The sequence below is a fragment of the Rhinoraja longicauda genome, chromosome 4 (genome assembly GCF_053455715.1).
Source record: "Rhinoraja longicauda isolate Sanriku21f chromosome 4, sRhiLon1.1, whole genome shotgun sequence".
Taxonomy (NCBI): Eukaryota; Metazoa; Chordata; class Chondrichthyes; order Rajiformes; family Arhynchobatidae; genus Rhinoraja; species Rhinoraja longicauda.
Genome location: NC_135956.1, coordinates 32,229,413 through 32,247,713, shown reverse-complemented (window position 1 = coordinate 32,247,713; position 18,301 = coordinate 32,229,413). Strand labels below are relative to the sequence as shown.

At 44.0% G+C, this 18,301-nt stretch overlaps 1 protein-coding gene across 1 annotated transcript in view; it reads right to left on the bottom strand.

The window, feature by feature from the left end:
• Positions 1-8,530: 8,530 nt before the first annotated feature.
• The window catches only part of LOC144593115 (dnaJ homolog subfamily C member 5-like), a 39,544-nt gene continuing 29,773 nt past the window's right edge, over positions 8,531-18,301 (bottom strand). The window contains exon 5 of the mRNA XM_078398578.1: positions 8,531-8,885. Within this exon, the coding sequence (XP_078254704.1) occupies positions 8,785-8,885 (101 nt within the window). The 3' untranslated portion in view covers positions 8,531-8,784. The remainder of the gene's footprint in view (positions 8,886-18,301) is intronic.

Here is an 18,301-nt window from a genome sequence, read left to right as displayed (position 1 = left end):
AACCTGTCCCCTGGTTGTCCCCGGCGCTTCAAGACCCGGGACACAGGCGGCGAGCTGCGCCCTCCATGGACTGCGGGGGGAACTGCAGGCACTGCAGGGCTGCACAGACAGATGGACGCACAAGACCAGCAGAAGGGGGGTCTCGACCCGAAATGTCACCCACTCCTTCTCACCGGAGAAGCCTCCTGACCCGCTGAGTTACTCCAGCTCTTTGGGTCTGTCTTCGGCCTAAACCAGCACCTGCACATAAGTCTCAGTCTGGGAAGAGAGGCCGTCCTGCGACGTGCAGCACGTTACTTACTTTGTCCCACCCACTTGTGGAGGCCTGGACATTTAAATGTGTCTTTCTCTCGGCTGTGGATGACATAAACAAGGCCTCTATTAGTCGCTCATTGGGTCATTTTACCTGTTTCGCATCTGTACACATTTAAAAACAAACACTCATGTGATCACTGTGACCCCTGATGGGTGGAATTATCAATAATCAGCAGGCAGATGGACTATAGAATGAAAAATCTGGCCCAATATCTGAGGATGTGATCATCTGATGCTCACTGCAAAGGCAGCTTTTTATCCTGGAACAACAGCCTGTAATAACCCCTTGCAATGTAAAATAAATGGCCCAAAGTGCTGAAAGGAACATTGACAATTTCTATAAGAATAGTAGAACATATGAGCTATGGTGAGGCTTGATCAAGGAAAGAGGTTGAGAAATAGGCAGCTTTTTTATTTGGAGTGGATTCATGCCTACCAATGGTGAAATAACAGGTGTTGGGCTTGATTAAGAAGTCGAAATTTGGGTTTATTCAGACTCTCAGAGTATTGTTGAACTACAGAAAATAGCACGGCCACGTTTACCAAAATAAACAATTTATCAAGTTCACTAATACTACTGAACAATATTTTGGAAGATCAATCCTGTTTCTGTCTTATTCTCCATTAACGGAACAAAATGCAGTACAAAATTGCAATAACGAGCCTGGACCATGCCTTCGATAAAACGATAAGATACTGGGAATCTTTTCTTGAGTTTCTTCTAAAATTTGGAAACAAATGTTAAGATTTTTAGCTTCAGTGGGAAAGTTAAAAAAAGTGTCATTGAATGGCTGACATGGAATTGAATTTTCTTCACATTGAAGTCAATGTAAAGAGAAGTAAAGAGCAGCTTGTATAAAAATGCCAGCTAACCTCTACACAGGGATCTTTTGAACACAGAAGATTGGGCATTCAGCTTAATATGTTTTTTGTCTGCACCTTATTGGATGAGAATATACACGGTAAGATTAGCAAGTTTACAGATGATACAAAAGTGGGTGGTTTTGCAGATAGTGAAAATGATTGCGAAAAAATGACAGTAGGATAACTAGGATGGGGGAGGGAATAGGCAGGGCCGGATTAACATAGTAGCAAAAGTAACATACTGCGCTCACCCACCTGGACAAAGGAAATACATATGTGAGAATGCTCTTTATTGACTACTGCTCGACATTCAACACTATTATTCCCTCAAAACTCGTCCCCAAGCTCCTTGATCTTGGACTGGAGATCTCCATCTGCGGATGGATATTCGATTTCCTGACGGGCAGGCTCCAGGTGGTGAGAATTGGCAGCCACACCTCTTCCTCACTGATCCTCAACACAAGCACACCACAGGGCTGTGTGCTCAGTCCTCTCCTGTACTCTCTGTTCACGCACGACTGTACTGCTAAGCACAGCTCAAACAGCATCCTAAAGTTTGCTGACGACACAACCATCTTGGGCCTCATCACAGACAACAAACAATGAGACGGCATACAGAGAGGAGGTAAAGGCACTAAACAGCTGGTGCCAGGAAAATAACCTCTCTCTCAATGTCAGCAAAACTAAAGAGATGATCGTGGACTACAGGAGATAGTGGGGGAGTGGACACCTCCCCATCCACATCGGTGATGCTGAGGTTGAAAGGGTCAGCAGCTTTAAGCTCCTCGGTGTGCACATCACTGAGGACCTTTCCTGGACACTGCACACGGACATAATAACAAAGAAGGCCCACAAGCGGCTCTTTTTCCTGAGAAGACTGAGGAAGTTTGGCATGAACGCCAGCATCCTCACAAACTTCTACAGATGCACCATCGAGAGCCTGCTGACGGGCTGCATTACAGTCTGGTACGGGTACTATTCTGCCCACAGCACAAATCACAACAAAGAGTGGTGAAGACAGCACAGTACATCACTGGCAACTGTCTCCCGGCCATTCAGGACATTTTCTACCAGCGGTGTCTGCGGAAGGCACGCAACATCATCAAGGACCACAGCCACCCAGCACACAGGCTGTTCTCCTTGTTACCGTCAGGCAGACATTACAGGAGTATGGCTGCGCGTACCACCAGACTTAAGAACAGTTTCTACTATCAGGCCATCAGGCTTCTGAACTCGTAAACACATTTCAAATCATATATGTTGACTATTTTTAATATTGTCTTTTTACCTATTTTTAATATTGTCTTTTTACCTTACTAATGTCATTTTTTAAAATCTTATTTATCCTTGGAATATTACTGCTGAGGTGACCCATTGTCTTGTCAAATACATTTCATTGTACCATTGACCCTGTGCCAACCTACATATGACAAATAAATTTTATTATTAAATTTTATTATAAAGTAGCATTTGCTGTGGGCAGAATCCTCCGCTGCTCACTCTTCTGCATATCTCCCGCCTGTTCTTTCCCTACCCCTCCGCCCCTCCCTCTCCTTGCTAGGGCCTTCCCTATCTCTTCACTCCTATGGTCTTCTCTCTCTCCCCACTCCTCCGGCTCTCTCCTGCTCCCCACTCCACTGGGCGTCTCTCTCCCCAATCCCCCTTCCCTCTCGCCTCCAAGACTTTCATCCCTCCAAATAGCTACTGTTCCAGTCTCCTCTCTTCCGCTAATCTACCTTCCCCTTTATTCCCTGTCTTCTGTCCCACTCTCCCCCCTACGCATCTCCATTATGCTCTCCCCGTTTCCTCCAAACCTCTTTCTCCCACAACTCCCTCCAAGCCCCCCCACCCCCCGCCCCCTCCTCTGGCCTTTACTTTCCAAATCTATAGGCATTTTCCCTCACACTTTCGGCCTTTTCTCAGCCCCTACCCGTCCGGACCTCTCTCTCTTTCTACTCTTCTGGCCCATATTCCCAAAATCCTGCGACTCCCTCTCACCCATCCCAAAAGCTTGGGCCCTTTTCTCACCCATCCCCCGGCCTTCTCTCCTCACTTCCCGGGCCCTGTCCCCTCCTCCACTCTTCTACCACCCCCTCTACCCACATCTTGCATGCCAATCAGCATCCACTGCTCCAGCACTTCCTACCCCCACTCCATCCCTCTCACCCCTATACCTCCAGTCACGCCTCTATTCACTCCTTCGGCCTAACCTTTTGCACATTCCTCCGGCCCTCCCTGTCTCTACTTCTCTGGCACCCGCGGCTCCCACTCCTCCGGCCCTCTTCTCGCAATCCTTCGTCATTCTCCCCACGGAGGCACAGTGGTAGAGTTACTGCCTTACAGCGCTTGCAGCACCGGAGACCCGGGTTCGATCCCAACCACGGGTGCTGTCTGTCCGGAGTTTGTACGTTCTCCCCGTGACTGCGTGGGTTTTCTCCGAGATCTTTGATTTCATCCCATACTCCAAAGACCTACAGGTTTGTAGGTTAATTGGCTTGGTGTATGTGTAAAATTGTTCCTAGTGTGTGCGGGGATCGCTGGTCAATACGGACGGTGGGTCAAAGGGCCTGCTTTACGCTGTATCTCTAAACTAAACCCCTTCATCACACACTCTCTGAGAGTCCCGTATTAGGCCCGCGGGGCGCTGTAGGCCCCGACACTGTAGGCCTGGACAGTGTTGGCTAACGGAGCTCGTTAACGTTAACGGAGTTCGGGGAGCGGGGCCGAGTGTGTTTGGGGTGCGGGGCTGAGTGTGTTTGGGGAGCGGGGTCGAGTGTGTTCGGGGTGCGGGGCTGAGTGTGTTCGGGTAGCGGGGCCGAGTGTGTTCGGGGTGCGGGGTCGTGTGTTCGGCGAGCGGGGCCGAGTGTGCTCGGGGAGCGGGGTCGAGTGTGTTGGGGGAGTGGGGCCGAGTGTGTTTGCCAGACAGAGGTTGCAACCCGCCTCCTGGCCCGGGCGGCCGTCATTGGTGGAGCGGGAGCACGTGGCCACTGGCTGGGGTAGGTCACGTGGGGCACGGGTGGTGACATCACCTTGTCCTGCATTTAAGGCCCCTTTATAACATATGCTACGTGCCCCGCACTAGCTTAATCCGGCCCTGGGAATAGGAATCCAGGAGTTACTTGAAAGTAGATAAATCAATATTCATACCATGTAGGAAAGAACTGCAGATGCTGATTTAAATCAAAGATAGACTCAAAATACTGGAGTAACTCAGCAGGACAGACAGCATCTTTTGGAGAAAAGGAATGGGTACGTTTCGGGTTGAGCCCTTCAGAAGATGCAGCCTGTCCCGCTGAGTTACTCCAGCTTTTTGCGTCTACCTTCATTCATTTACTAGTAGGTTTTGTATTGCCACCTCCGCTAGTTAACTGGTAATTCTATTAGATGGCAAAGCTTTGCTCCCATTTCAGTGGAGAAGCAGTAATGCGAACAGTGGGGAGACAGCCTTCTTCTCATTTCTAGGTAGGGATTCCTTGTACAGGACACATGACTTAAGCATGGGGAGTCAAGATTCTCATTAATCCTTGCTTAGATCCTTCTCACTAGTCCTTCCCTGTAGGTGCCCTGAATGAATTCACATAATCTAAACATAATTGGATAAGTAAAAAATGATTGAAATTTGATTTTTTTTTAAAGCAAAATGCAAACTTGCCAATTCACAGGATGGTGTTCAAGATCTTGCTTATAACAGGGTGTCTTGCAAACTGGAAGTGGATGATGCTGATGATATTCCAGCTAATATATTTCGTGGGGCCAACTTGATTGAATGAATGATCCATTACATCCTATTTTTGTATATTCATTGGATAATTTGTCCTTTAATAACCACTTTGATGTACTGCAAAAACAATCGTGCTCCCTTCCACCAATTCTGAACCAGATTGATTCACTTCATATGAGTTCCGTGCTTTCCCAGTAGAAAATTGGGAATTACTCATGCAAATATCATATTAAAATGAAATCATATATTTTGGGCATGAAAATAGCTCCATAGTGTTGATGGGAGCCAATTGCCATGATCCTCGATGTAATTGTACAGCCACATTCACTGATTTGCTACTGGTAGTTGTCATGCAGAGTGTCTGGATATATTGAACATGTTGACCATGCAGAACGTCTGGGTATACTGAACATGCATGCATGCAGAACCACTGGATATATTGAACATGCTGGCATATGGAACATCTGTGTATATTGAACAACGCATGCAGAACATCTGGATATAGTGAACATGCTGGCATGTAGAACATCTATGTATATTGAACATGCTGGCATGCAGAACATCTGGATATAGTGAACATCCTGGCATGTAGAATATCTGCACATTGAACCTGTTGGCATGCAGAACATTCAGATATAGTGAACATGCTGGCATATGGAACATCTGTGCATATAGAATATGCTGGCATGCAAAATATCTGGGTGTAATGAACTCATTGGCTATGCAGAACATCTGGATATATTGAACATGCTGGCATGTTGAACATCTATGCATATTAAACATGCTGGCATGCAGAATATCTGGGTGTAGTGAACTCACTAACCATGCAGAACATCTGGAAATATTTCACACACACGCCCTGGATGACATTTGCTCAGACAGAGATATACAATGTCCTAAACAGGGACATGAATATATATTTTACGGATAGAGATGTGTGCATCAGAATCTTGTACTAAGAGTACAATATGGAAATCAAAGGAACCAAACATTTTTTTGATTAATTAACAGTAAGAGACCGAAAAGTGAGCAGAATTCTTCATATTCAAATTTCAATAGATACTCTTGTTATGAAGCTATGAACATGGAAAACACATTGAGAATATTTACTAACTTAATCAGGGAAAGAAACGTAGACATTCAAAAATTAGATTTCTAGTCAGCATTTAGCAAGTGCAAGCTTCTTTTTACAACAGTAACCCTTTTAATAATATACTGATTCTTTAACATAGGCAATGTGTACACAAAACATAAATAATGAAATATTCTGAATTATTGTCATCCAATCCAGCCATATGGAAATCAAAGGGAGCAAAGGGAGAAATAATATTCTCATTTAAAAACTGTTTTTCTTTCCTTTTTTTGGAGGTTATGTATTTTTGTTAAGCAGAACAGAAACATTAGGTTAAATATGAAATGCAAAAGTAAAACAAATATATATTTCCCTGAAACGCAGTTTCCTGAAAGTGGCAGCGTAGAGAGGGTGGTGAGGAAGGTTTTTGGCATGTTGGCCTTCATCAGTCAGGGCATTGAGTATAGAAGTATTGTTATCAGTTTGATCACCCTGCGATAGGAAAGATAAGCTGGAAAGAGAAGATTCACGAGAATGTTGTCAGGGTTTGAGCTCTAGGGAGAGCTTGGTGAATGGTCAGAGTATTTTTCCCATGGTAGGAGAATCAAGAATCAGAAAGCATAGGTTTAAAATGAGAGGGAAAATATTTAACAGGAACTCGAAGGCAACTTTTTTACAAAGATGGTGGTGGGTATATGGAAGAAGCTGCCAAAGGAAGTCGTTGAGGCAGGTACAATAGCAACATTTAAAAAGCATTTAGACACGGATGTAGATTTGGAAAAGCTTAGGATAGGGGCAATCCACAGGTGAAAGGGACTAGTTTAGATGGGCAAATTGGTCAGCTTGGACAAGTTGGGCCGAAGGGCCTGTTTTTGTGTTGAATCAATGACTCTAAAATAAATATTGCTTTGAGTGAATACTTCAGAAGTTCTTTCAGAGACCTTATTCGTGTTTTTCACCTTTTTTATATAGATAATTGTTTATTTGTCAAGCTAATAGCTCTGAGAACTGTGCTTTACATTTATACATTGGCAGATACTTATTTTTTATTTATATTTCCATTTGTTGATGGATAGACTCTAGTCATAAAGCAATATAATCGGGAATCATCATCCCAGAAGTGATACAATTAATTCTAGGGCACAAAATAGAAAGTACTGGAAATGCTCAGGAATGCAGGAGGCATGAATATTTCAAATTTTTAAAAATCTTTTTTTCATATTTGCAACATTTACACAAATTTCCTTTGAGTAACTGTAAAGCTTGTGATTTCTTCTCAGAAACAGGGCTGCAACATTTCAAGGCTTACGTGGGCAGAAATGATAAAGGCCAGCATCGAATGCAAAGTTTCTAATCAGTGGAACTTTAAAACAGTTGTGTCAAGCAATGTAGCCAAATATAGTGCAGGATATAGGTTTCCAAAAGCATTCCAGAGTTTTACAATTTCAAATCTGGGAAGAGAGGGAGAAACAAGATAATCTTGGAATCTGTGAAGTACTGCAGCCAAGAGTAGTAACTTACAAGGGGGAATGTGTTGTAAATATGAACTGACTAACATTAAAATATCCTAAACTACAAATTCACACTTCCTCCCTTCACAGTTGAATAACAGATGATGCTTTCACATTGGGCAAAGCAAAGGAAAGAGGTTAACTAGGGTTTAAAAAAACAACCTAATAGGTTATGTACAATATAAGTAATAACAAAGAACATAAATATATATAAATCTAGCCTTTGAAAGAATGAACTTCTGTTGGATTTTAAGAGAGCAGACATTTAGACTAGACTTTAGAGATATTAATAACAAAACATAATACAGTTACAGTTTTGTTCCACAAATAGCTCTATAAATACAGCAATTACGATCTTAAGAAAGCTTTCAATATCAGTCTAATCCTGTTACTCACAAAATTGAAAGTTATTCCTTTTGGTAACAGGTATTTGAGAAATGTGTAGCTTATTAAAGCTAAAATACAGCATCCTAAATTTACAGAACAGACATGCAGGTGACAGACAAAGTTACAGTTGAGATCAGTTGGAAATACATTACAGAACATGCTATAAAGCCACATCAAACCATTTCTGTATTGCATTTATTCAAATTATTTTAATGAACTTTCATTTTAACCTGAAGCACCCTGCTAAAATCTTTAGCATTGTATATTGACAAGGATCATCAATCTGTCTTACTTCTTGCATTTGAAACTCAATTTTTAGCAGCACTAGACCAATGAGCATGTCTATGGGTTTTAGACATGCAGTGCCAATATTGCACAGACAGAGAATGCAGTTATAAGCAGCAGACCTGCTGAAATATTTAGTAGCAGACGATTCAATTCCAACTTTCTGTTAGGGTAATGAGTAAAGTGGAAAGGGGTGAGTCAGCTTTCACTTCCAGTATTGTTGGAGTCTGTTTAATAAATATATTGTCTTGTCCAAAGAGATGAAATCCAGTTACATGTTGTACAAAGCCTGACAATTAATTTGAGGTGGGGTTGGGCTGTCGGGAGTACATGAAACACACTATTCACCAGAATAATCTAGAATAAATGACAGCTTACTTCCCAGTAACGTTATAAGATAAAAATGAGAAAAAATGGAATTTGATATTGAAGTGTCCAGAGCAATATTGGACTGATGTTGCAGATCAATTCCTTAAACTGCTGGATACAATTGACGGTGTCTTTTAAGTGATTAAACGTCGGTAGCTGATGGCTTGATTTTCCAAATGAAAACTGCAACCTCTCTCCAAGGCACATCCTAGTGTAAAGGTTGCATGGAATTTCAGCTCAACTTCCCGTTCTTTCAGGTTCTACCCATCTGTGTTGTAGGTCCGCCGACTGTCCCCAATCAGCTGTGTTTTCTCATTTGCGTTTGTCGGCTGAAGAACGATTGGAGGCTCTCCATCTGCAACTACAAAACATCAAGGAGGGTGGCATTAGCACATTAAACTGGTGTGAGTGTGGATATGCTTGGAAATATCCAAAAGTTAACGGAAGATTTTACTGCAAGCTTCAGCAAAACCAAACCATTCTGATCAACCAGCCGTGTACAGAAAGGAACAGCAGATGCTGGTATATACCGCAGTAAACACAAAGTGCAGGAGTAACTCAGCGGATTGGACAGCATCTCTGGAGAAAAAGGATGGATGACATTTCAGGTCAGGACCCTTCTTCAAGCTCTGTGGAGAAAAAGGATGGGTGACATTTTGGGTTGGGACCCTTATCTATCTGATCAACCAGCATGCTGGTCATTTTTGCATTGATTTCTTGCCTATAAAAAGTGCAACTGTGTTAAAGGCATGTTTTTATTTTCCCTCAAACTTTTCAGTTTATTTTCCCTCAAACTTTTCAGTTAATAATTAATTACTCTTCTCCCCTGGAAACAAGGTTAAAACATTCTGCATTAATTAATAGTCTGATGTCCATAGACATGGATTTGGGATGTCACTGAATTAGTAAAAACCGTGTCTTCATAGTGCAGATGACACTGCAAGTATTCAGGGTTGGCTCCACAGCTAAATCATTGATGGAATCCATTTCAGCCAAGGCAGCTGAAGAAACATTCCCCACCATCCATCGTTGAGTGAACTGCATAAACGAGATTGGAATGTTGTTTCTTGATTTGGAAATTCTCACCTGTTTTAAAGCAAGCAAAATTCAAATGAAGCACTGTGCTGTGTCAATATTAACAAATTCATAAAGAATCTCCATGAGCTGATTCAGGAAAATCTAGATACGAGTAGATGTATTAAGGAGAATAATATAAGACAATAACTGCAGATGCTGGTACAAATCGAAGGTATTTATTCATAAAATGCTGGAGTAACTCAGCAGGTCAGGCAGCATCTCGGGAGAGAAGGAATGGGTAACGTTTCGGGTCGAGACCCTTCTTCAGACTAATTGATATCTCTGGGGATTTGAATGTGATATGTTTTACACTGTAGTTGCTTACATGAGATGATGCCTCTTTAAAATACAATGTGTGGGTTCCTCACATAATTCAAGTAAATTCACCATCTGTTTGGATGTAAGGCATGAAATTCCCTGGTTTAAAGTCTGATCTGTTCAGAGAAATATTTCTGCTCCAGATCTCTGTCCAATAACCCCTTCTGAAAACTGTGAGTGAACACAGGGCACCAAGAATGGAGATTCCCAGATCCTTTGATATTGTACTTGGTCAAGTCACTTCTTTTGGGCTAAGCACAGAGGGAGAGTGAAAGGATAAAATATACAACTCAAAAATAATAGTCCATAAGACCGTAAGGCATAGGAGCAAAATTAGGCTATTAGGCCCATCGAGTTTTCTCCGCCATTCAATCAACGCTGATCTATTTAAATAAACTCAAATAGCTCAGAAAGTGAAAATTACTGCTTCCCTTTCTCCTTTGCAGCCATTCCTCTTCATTCCATTTCTGTGCCAAGTTTAATCTTTTATAAGCTCAGCAGAATGCCCAGTCTAAGTGTTGGAAAATTCAGCAAGGCAGTGCTCTGCTGCTGGACTTTCTGTGGAGTCCAAAATTGGAGCAGAGTGGTGAAACTACCAATAGAGTATATGGCCAACAAATTTGGGAGCCCAAAACGCCTTGACACCCACAGTGGGTTAAATGCTGGCAGTTTGGTATGGAATTGCCAGCATTCCCACAGAGTAAGTATTTATTGACAAAAATGTCATGATGAAAAAGTGAACAAAAAACCCCATACGGTCTGAGCCATGCTAATAAACCATTTCTTTACATTATAAACATTAAGATCAGGGACAATTATAAATGCAGTGCCAGCAACAGTCATAATCAAATCAATTAATTTAATTACTATTAACCAAGGAATAGCAGAGGTCTATGCTCTTGCTGAAACTTGCACAGGGCAGGTCTGATCATTGACATTTCAACGCTGTTGAAATTTAGGCTGGCGAATGGATAGTAATCTATTTCCAAGTTTTAAAAATAGAAAGATCATTGGCAGGCTGTCAGAAATATTTCAAAAGCTTCTATAAGGCAACTAAATAGAGCTCTTAAGGATAGCGGAATCAGGGGGTATGGGGAGAAGGCAGGAACGGGTTACTGATTGAGAATGATCAGCCATGATCACATTGAATGGCGGTGCTGGCTCGAAGGGCCGAATGGCCTACTCCTGCGCCTATTGTCTATTGTCTATTGTTGCTTGCAAATATTGTGGCAATACATCCATACTGATGGTTTATGCTGGGAAATTCTCTCTGTCAAGACACTGTGGGAACTTTGAGAATCTGGTCTCCAATGATTTCTACACCCTACCAGGGGATTTACTTTATGTTGGAACATATATTAAAAATTAATTGAAAAAGATGAACGTTTCAGCTCTGTCTCCACCTGTTTGCTGCTTCCTCTGCCTTCTCCGTGTGTGTCATCTTGCTCCAGAACATCCACATAAAGAAATTTCAGAAATGGAACCAACTATTTACTTCTGCCTTATCTTTCATGATCTTTAGAAATCTTTATATTGCAAAATGAATGCTATTTGTTTCATTTTTCGTTGCTTTGTAACTCCAAATACCTAATGGAAGGCTACAATCTATCAAAGAACAACCCATTAATCTGAAGAAGGGTCTCAACCCAAAATGTCACCCATTCCTTTTCTCCAGAGATGCTGCCTGTCCCACTGAGTTACTCCAACATTTTGTGTCAACCATTAATCTCAGCATCTACTCCGTTCCTGATTATTTACATGGATCTGATTTTTCCTAGACAAGAAACATGGCCAGTTGTCAAAAAGGTAATTTGCCTTGGATAAAGTATTATCCCAGTAGTGCTTTATTTATTAATTAATTCAAGGAAAATGGAGGTCACTGCTAAGGCTAACAATTATTGCCCATCTCTATTTGCCCCTGAACTGAGGGCGCATAGAGTCATACAGCATGGAAACAGGCCCTTTGGCCCATATGTCCATGCTTGCCGGCTTTTATAATTGATATACTCCCATTTGGCTACATTTGATTCATATTTTTCTGGGGCGGAGGTTCACCTTCCAACAGGACAACGACCCTATGCACACAGCCAAGACAACGCAGGAGTGGCTTTGTGACAAGTCTGTGAATGTCCTTGAGTGGCCCAGCTAGAGCCCGGACTTGAACCCGATCAAACAATTCTGGAGGGGCCTGAAAATAGCTGTGCATCAACGCTCCCCATCCAACCTGACAGAGCTTGAGAGGATCTGCAGAGAAGAATGGGAGAAATTACCCAAATACAGGTGTGCCAAGCTTGTAGCGTCATACCCAAGAAGACTTGAGGGTGTAAGAAAATAACTGCAGATGCTGGTACAAATCGATTTATTCACAAAATGCTGGAGTAACTCAGCAGGTCAGGCAGCATCTCGGGAGAGAAGGAATGGGTGACGTTTCGGGTCGAGACCCTTCTTCAGACTGATGTCGGGGGTGGGACAAAGGAAGGATATAGGTGGAGACAGGAAGATAGAGGGAGATCTGGGAAGGAGGAGGGGAAGGGAGGGACAGAGGAGCTATCTGAAGTTGGAGAAGTCGACGTTCATACCACCGGGCCGCAAACTGCCCAGGCGAAATATGAGGTGCTGCTCCTCCAATTTCCGGCGGGCCTCACTATGGCACTGGAGGAGGCCCATGACAGAGAGGTCAGACTGGGAATGGGAGGGGGAGTTAAAGTGCTGGGCCACCGGGAGATCAGTTGCGTTAATGCGGACCGAGCGCAGGTGTTCAGCGAAGCGATCGCCGAGCCTGCGCTTGGTTTCGCCGATATAGATGAGTTGACATCTAGAGCAGCGGATGCAATAGATGAGGTTGGAGGAGGTGCAGGTGAACCTCTGTCTCACCTGGAAAGAATGTTTGGGTCCTTTGATGGAGTTGAGGGGGGAGGTAAAGGGACAGGTGTTGCATCTCGTGCGGTTGCAAGGGAAAGTGCCCGGGGTTAGGGTGGTTTGGGTAGGAATGGACGAGTGGACCAGGGAGTTGCGGAGGGAACGGTCTCTGCGGAATGCAGAGAGGGGAGGGGATGGGAAGATATGGCCAGTGGTGGGGTCCTGTTGTAGGTGACGGAAATGTTGGTGGATGATATGTTGGATCTGCTGGCTGGTGGGGTGGAAGGTGAGAACGAGGGGGATCCTGTCCTTGTTGCGAGTGGGGGGATGGGGAGCAAGAGCGGAGCTGCGGGATGTAGAAGAGAGGGTGTAATTGCTACCAAAGGTGCCTCAACAAAGTACTGAGTAAAGGGTCTGAATACTTATGTAAATGTGATATTTCAGTTATTTATTTTTAATTACTTTGCAAAAATTTCTAAACGCCTGTTTTTGCTTTTTTATTATGGGGTATTGTGTCTAGATTGATGATAACAATTTTTTTTAATCAATTTAAAAATAAGGCTGTAACGTAGCAAAATGTGGAAAAAGTGAAGGGGTCTGAATACTTTCTGAATGCACTGCACCTGTAGAATCTCAGGATTTTCCTTTATCTTGTCTGCCACAAGTATCTTGTGTTCTCTTTTTGCCCTCACAATTTCCCTCTTACGTGCACTCATACATTTATCAAGAGCTTTGCGATTTCATCTGCCCATACCTGACATATGTTTCCTTTTGAAGATGGACACAAAATGCTGGAGTAACTCAGCAGGACGGGCAGCATCTTTGGGGAGAGGGAATGGGTGACATTAAGAAAGGTCTTGACCCGAAACATCACCCATTCCTTCTCTCCAGAAATGCTGCCTGTCCCGCTGAGTTACTCCAGTATTTTGTGTCTATCTTCGATTTAAACCAGCATCTGCAGTTCTTTCCTACGCATGCCTCCTTTTTTCTGGCACCTCGATATCCCTTGTCATCCCGCACTCCCTAAACAACCTTGCCCTTCATTCTAACCGGAACATTCTCTCACTGAACTCTCCCAATCTCATCTTTAAAAGCCTTCCACTTGCCAGGCATTTCATTACCCGTAACGAGCTTCTCCAAAGCAACCTGCAAGTTCCTGTCTAATACCTTCAAAATTGGTCTTGTTCAGGTTTAGGAATTTAACTTGTGGACAGTTACGAAGAGGTCACATTGCTGGGCTTGGGTTCACTCGATGGCAGGTATCCTACCACCTTCTATTTGCTCAGCCAGTCCCTCGGTATTGAGGATGACTTGCTTCTACTCTGTGAGTCATATTGAGGAATGGTTGGTGTCTGTGCGTGATTTCTTTTAACGTGGGGCAGGCACTGAATTTACAAAACCAGATGACAAATTAGTAGTTTTGTGGTTACGAAAGAAAACCATACTTCTATGCAACACAAAAGGAGGCCATCATGTCTATGCCAACTCACAATAATTTTCCCTGTAACCTATTCTCCCCACATGGCCATCAGTGTACCACCAGTGTACCAGTGTACAGCGGCACGATGGCGCAGCGGTAGAGTTGCTGCCTTTCAGCGAATGCAGCGCCGGAGACTCAGGTTCGATCCTGGCTACGGGCGCCGTCTGTACGGAGTTTGTACGTTCTCCCCGTGGCCTGCGTGGGTTTTCTCCGAGATCTTCGGTTTCCTCCCACACTCCAAAGACGTACAGGTATGTAGGTTTATTGACTGGGTAAATGTAAAAATTGTCCCTAGTGTGTGTAGGATAGTGTTAGTTTGTGGGGATCGCTGGGCGGCACGGACTCGCTGAGCCGAAGGGCCTGTTTCCGCGCTGTATCTCTAAATCTAAAATCTAAAAAAATCTTTTTAAAAACCTACCCACATTAATGACAATTTACGGTGGCCAAAAAAAAAAGCTTTTCACTGTACCTCAGTACATGTGACAATAAACTAAACTAAACAATTAACTTCCAGCCAACATGCCTCTGGGATGTGGGAGGAAATTGGTGTACCTGGAGGAAGCCTACTCAGTCAGCATCAAGTAATTTAATAAATCTGAAACAAAAAGCTTGGGTAAAAGAGTGGTGCAGTTAGTAGAGCTGTTGCCTTAGAGTTTCAGAGAACCTCTGTTGAGGTCAGGATTGAACCCTGGTCACTGGCACTCTAAGGCAACAGTTCTACTAACTGCACCCCTCTTTTACCCAAGCTTTTTGTTTAAGATTCATTAAATTACTTGATTTTAAATGGGCTTTAGAAGCATGTCTCCAGCTCCATGACAAAGGCCTCTGGATGCATGTCCAGTAACTTAACCACAGTATGACCATATCTAGTACTGTACAAATCCCCTGAGATCAGATGTCACCATTCATATTTCCAAGCCTGGCACCGTTGACTCTTTTGGAGATCTGAAATCATATTGGAGTTATTTCATTACCAAACATAAATGGAGGCTAAATAAAGCTAAAGCTAAATAAAGTATCAAAGGCGAGGCCCACCAAGTCCGCACCGATCAGCAATCCCTGCATATTAACACAATCCCCCAATATTAACGCTATCCTACACACGCTAAGGAAGAAGCGAGTTCGGTATTCTGACTGAGCATGCACAGGTCATATAAGTGTAAGAAAATAACTGCAGATGCTGGTACAAATCGAAGGTATTTATTCACAAAATGCTGGAGTAACTCAGCAGGTCAGGCAGCATCTCAGGAGAGAAAGAATTGGCGACAGGTCACAGGTCGCGGAGGCATAGAATTGTCACCAGCTGATCTACGTGTAAACAAACCTTCGTTTCATCCTTTTTTCCCAGTTTTTCTCCATATAGGTAAGAAAATACTGTTTTCAAAACTGTTAATTTGGTGTATATATGATTAATTAGTAAAAAATTTGATGATTTTGTAGTTTTTTTTGCTTTATGCAGTGAGTTCCCCTCAATTCTCCCCGACTCTATAACTTGTCCCGGAGCCATGGAACCGCGGTGGCGGCTGGAGGCAGAAGCTGCCAGCGAAGGTTCACCGGAGAGCGGATCGCCACCGACCCAGAGCCGGGACAAGGCGAGAGATCGCAGCGCCCCCTCGCAAACAACAAACCCAAGGAAACTTCCCTCCTCGCTGCCGCTGCCGCTCACCCCAAGGATGCAGGGCTTCTGAAAAACAACTACAACACTTGCGTTTGTCCTTATTTCGCTGTGTTAGAGGGAGGCGGGGCCGGGGAAGAGAGTAGAGGAGCGGTGCAAATCTCGCTGGCGCTGGGAGAGAGAGAGAGGGGAGAGAGAGGGGGAGAGAGAAATGGGGTAGAGGGGGGAGAGAGAGGGGGGAGAGAGTCGGGGTAGAGGGAGCAGTGGGTGAGAGCGGGAACGCGGGGAGGGCGAGGGTGTCAGAGGGTCCGGTGAAGGAACGTCGCCATTTGCGGGGGCTGCTCCCTCTCTCCCTGCACCAGCGAGATTTGCGCCGCTCCTCTACTCTCTTCCCTGGCCCCGTCTCAATAGACAATAGGTGCAGGAGGAGGCCATTCGGCCCTTCGAGCCAGCACCTCCATTCAATGTGATCATGGCTGATCATTCTCAATCAGTACCCCGTTCCTGCCTTCTCCCCATACCCCCTGACTCCGCTATCCTTAAGAGCTCTACCTAGCTCTCTTGAAAGCATTCAGAAAATTGGCCTCCACTCCCCTTTTGAGGCAGAGAATTCCACAGTCTCCCTCTAACACAGCGAAATAAGAACAAACACAAGTGTTGTAGTTGTTGTTCAGAAGCCCCACATCCCCGGGGTGGGCGGCGGCGGTGAGGACGGACGTTTCCCTGAGTTTGTTGTTTGCGAGGGGGCGCGGTGATCTCTCGCCTTGTCCCGGTTCTGAGTCTGTGGTGATCCGATCTCCGGTGAACCTTCGCCGGCAGCTTCTGCCTCCAGTCCCTGCCGCCGCCGCCGTTCCACAGCTCCGGGACAAGTTCAAGAGTCGGGGAGAGTTGAGGGGAACCCGCCGTATAAGGCAAAAAAAACTACAAAATCATCGTAATTTTTACTAATTAACCATATATACACCAAATTAACAGTTTTGAAAACAGTATTTTCTTACCTATATGGAGAAACACTGGAAAAACGAATGATACAAATGTTTGTTTACACGTAGTAGATCAGCTGGCGACCATTCTATGCCCCGCTGCAACCTATGACCTACGCATGCTCAGTCGGAATACCGAACTCGCTTATTTACATTAATGCAAAGCCAATCAACCTACAAACCTGTATGTCTTTGAAGTGTGGGAGGAAACCGAAGATCTTGGAGAAAACCCATGCGGTCACGGGGAGAACGTATAAACTTCATACAGACAGCACCCGTAGTCGGGATCCAACCCGGGTCTCTGGTGCTGAAAGCGCTGGAAGGCAGCAACTCTACCTCTGCGCCTCCATGAGCCCCATGGCTTGATAGCAAATATTGACAGTGAGAGTGTACAACCTGACACTATGACTTCAGAGAAGGTTGCCAAGGAGCAGTAGGTGTACAAGGACGAGGACGTACACTGGTTTTTGGGCGACTCAGGAGGAACCAATGCAAGACAGGAAGAAAACCCATTGCTGCAAATACACTGGCTAAGACTGGAAAGGTATTTGTGGAGTTTAACCACTGGAAAGCAGCTGTCCTATAAAAAGCTACAATCAGATTTATCAAACTGTCCATCTCTTTAATACAGAGCCAAGTAAGAAGTCCAGGTCCATGCAGTTAAGACTTTATATATTCAAAATCGGGGCTCGTGGACTATTGCAGGCACATACTCTTCATGCTGATTATTATTGCCTGCCTGGACTTGGGTGTAAGTGGACAGTGGGCTTTCACAAATAATTTTGCCATCCTGTAAAGTGTCCCAGTTCCAGATTCCACTCCCACTTACTCAAAACTACTGCCCCAATCCCAAACAAGATTGCGTGACCCACTAATGTTCTCAAATTCTACTCAGTCCTTCCACTAAAGAGCTTTCTCTGCCTATATTGAAAAGGCCCAATAAAAACAGAAAATACTGGAAACACCCAACAGGTGGTGTAGTATCAGTAGAAAGAGAAACATTTCAGGTTTGAGTGCCTGGCATGTCCCACAGCCCTATGTTGGCAACGCTTCGCACAAAGCAGCTTCATGTGCTTTGAGTTACCACAATAACCCTTTTGTCTCACCTTAATTGCCTTTGTTTTACCATGTCTTCCCATCGTTTTTCTGCAACGGAAAACTAACTTATATGTTACGTGAATGATATATATTCTTCTCCTTGCCATTTCTGACCTGAAACATGAACTCTGGTTCTCGTTTTACAGACTCTATAGATCTCCTGAGTGTTACCTGCATGTTCTGTCTTATTTCAGATTTCCAATACCTGCAATTTTATGATTTTCAATAAACTGACCCAACAGGTGAGACCATTTTTGGCGGGCTACCTTGAGTGTATACCTAACTGACAATGAGGCTTCATGCTCAGTATTATGTGAGACTTGGGCTTCTCCACACAGAAGCCTAAA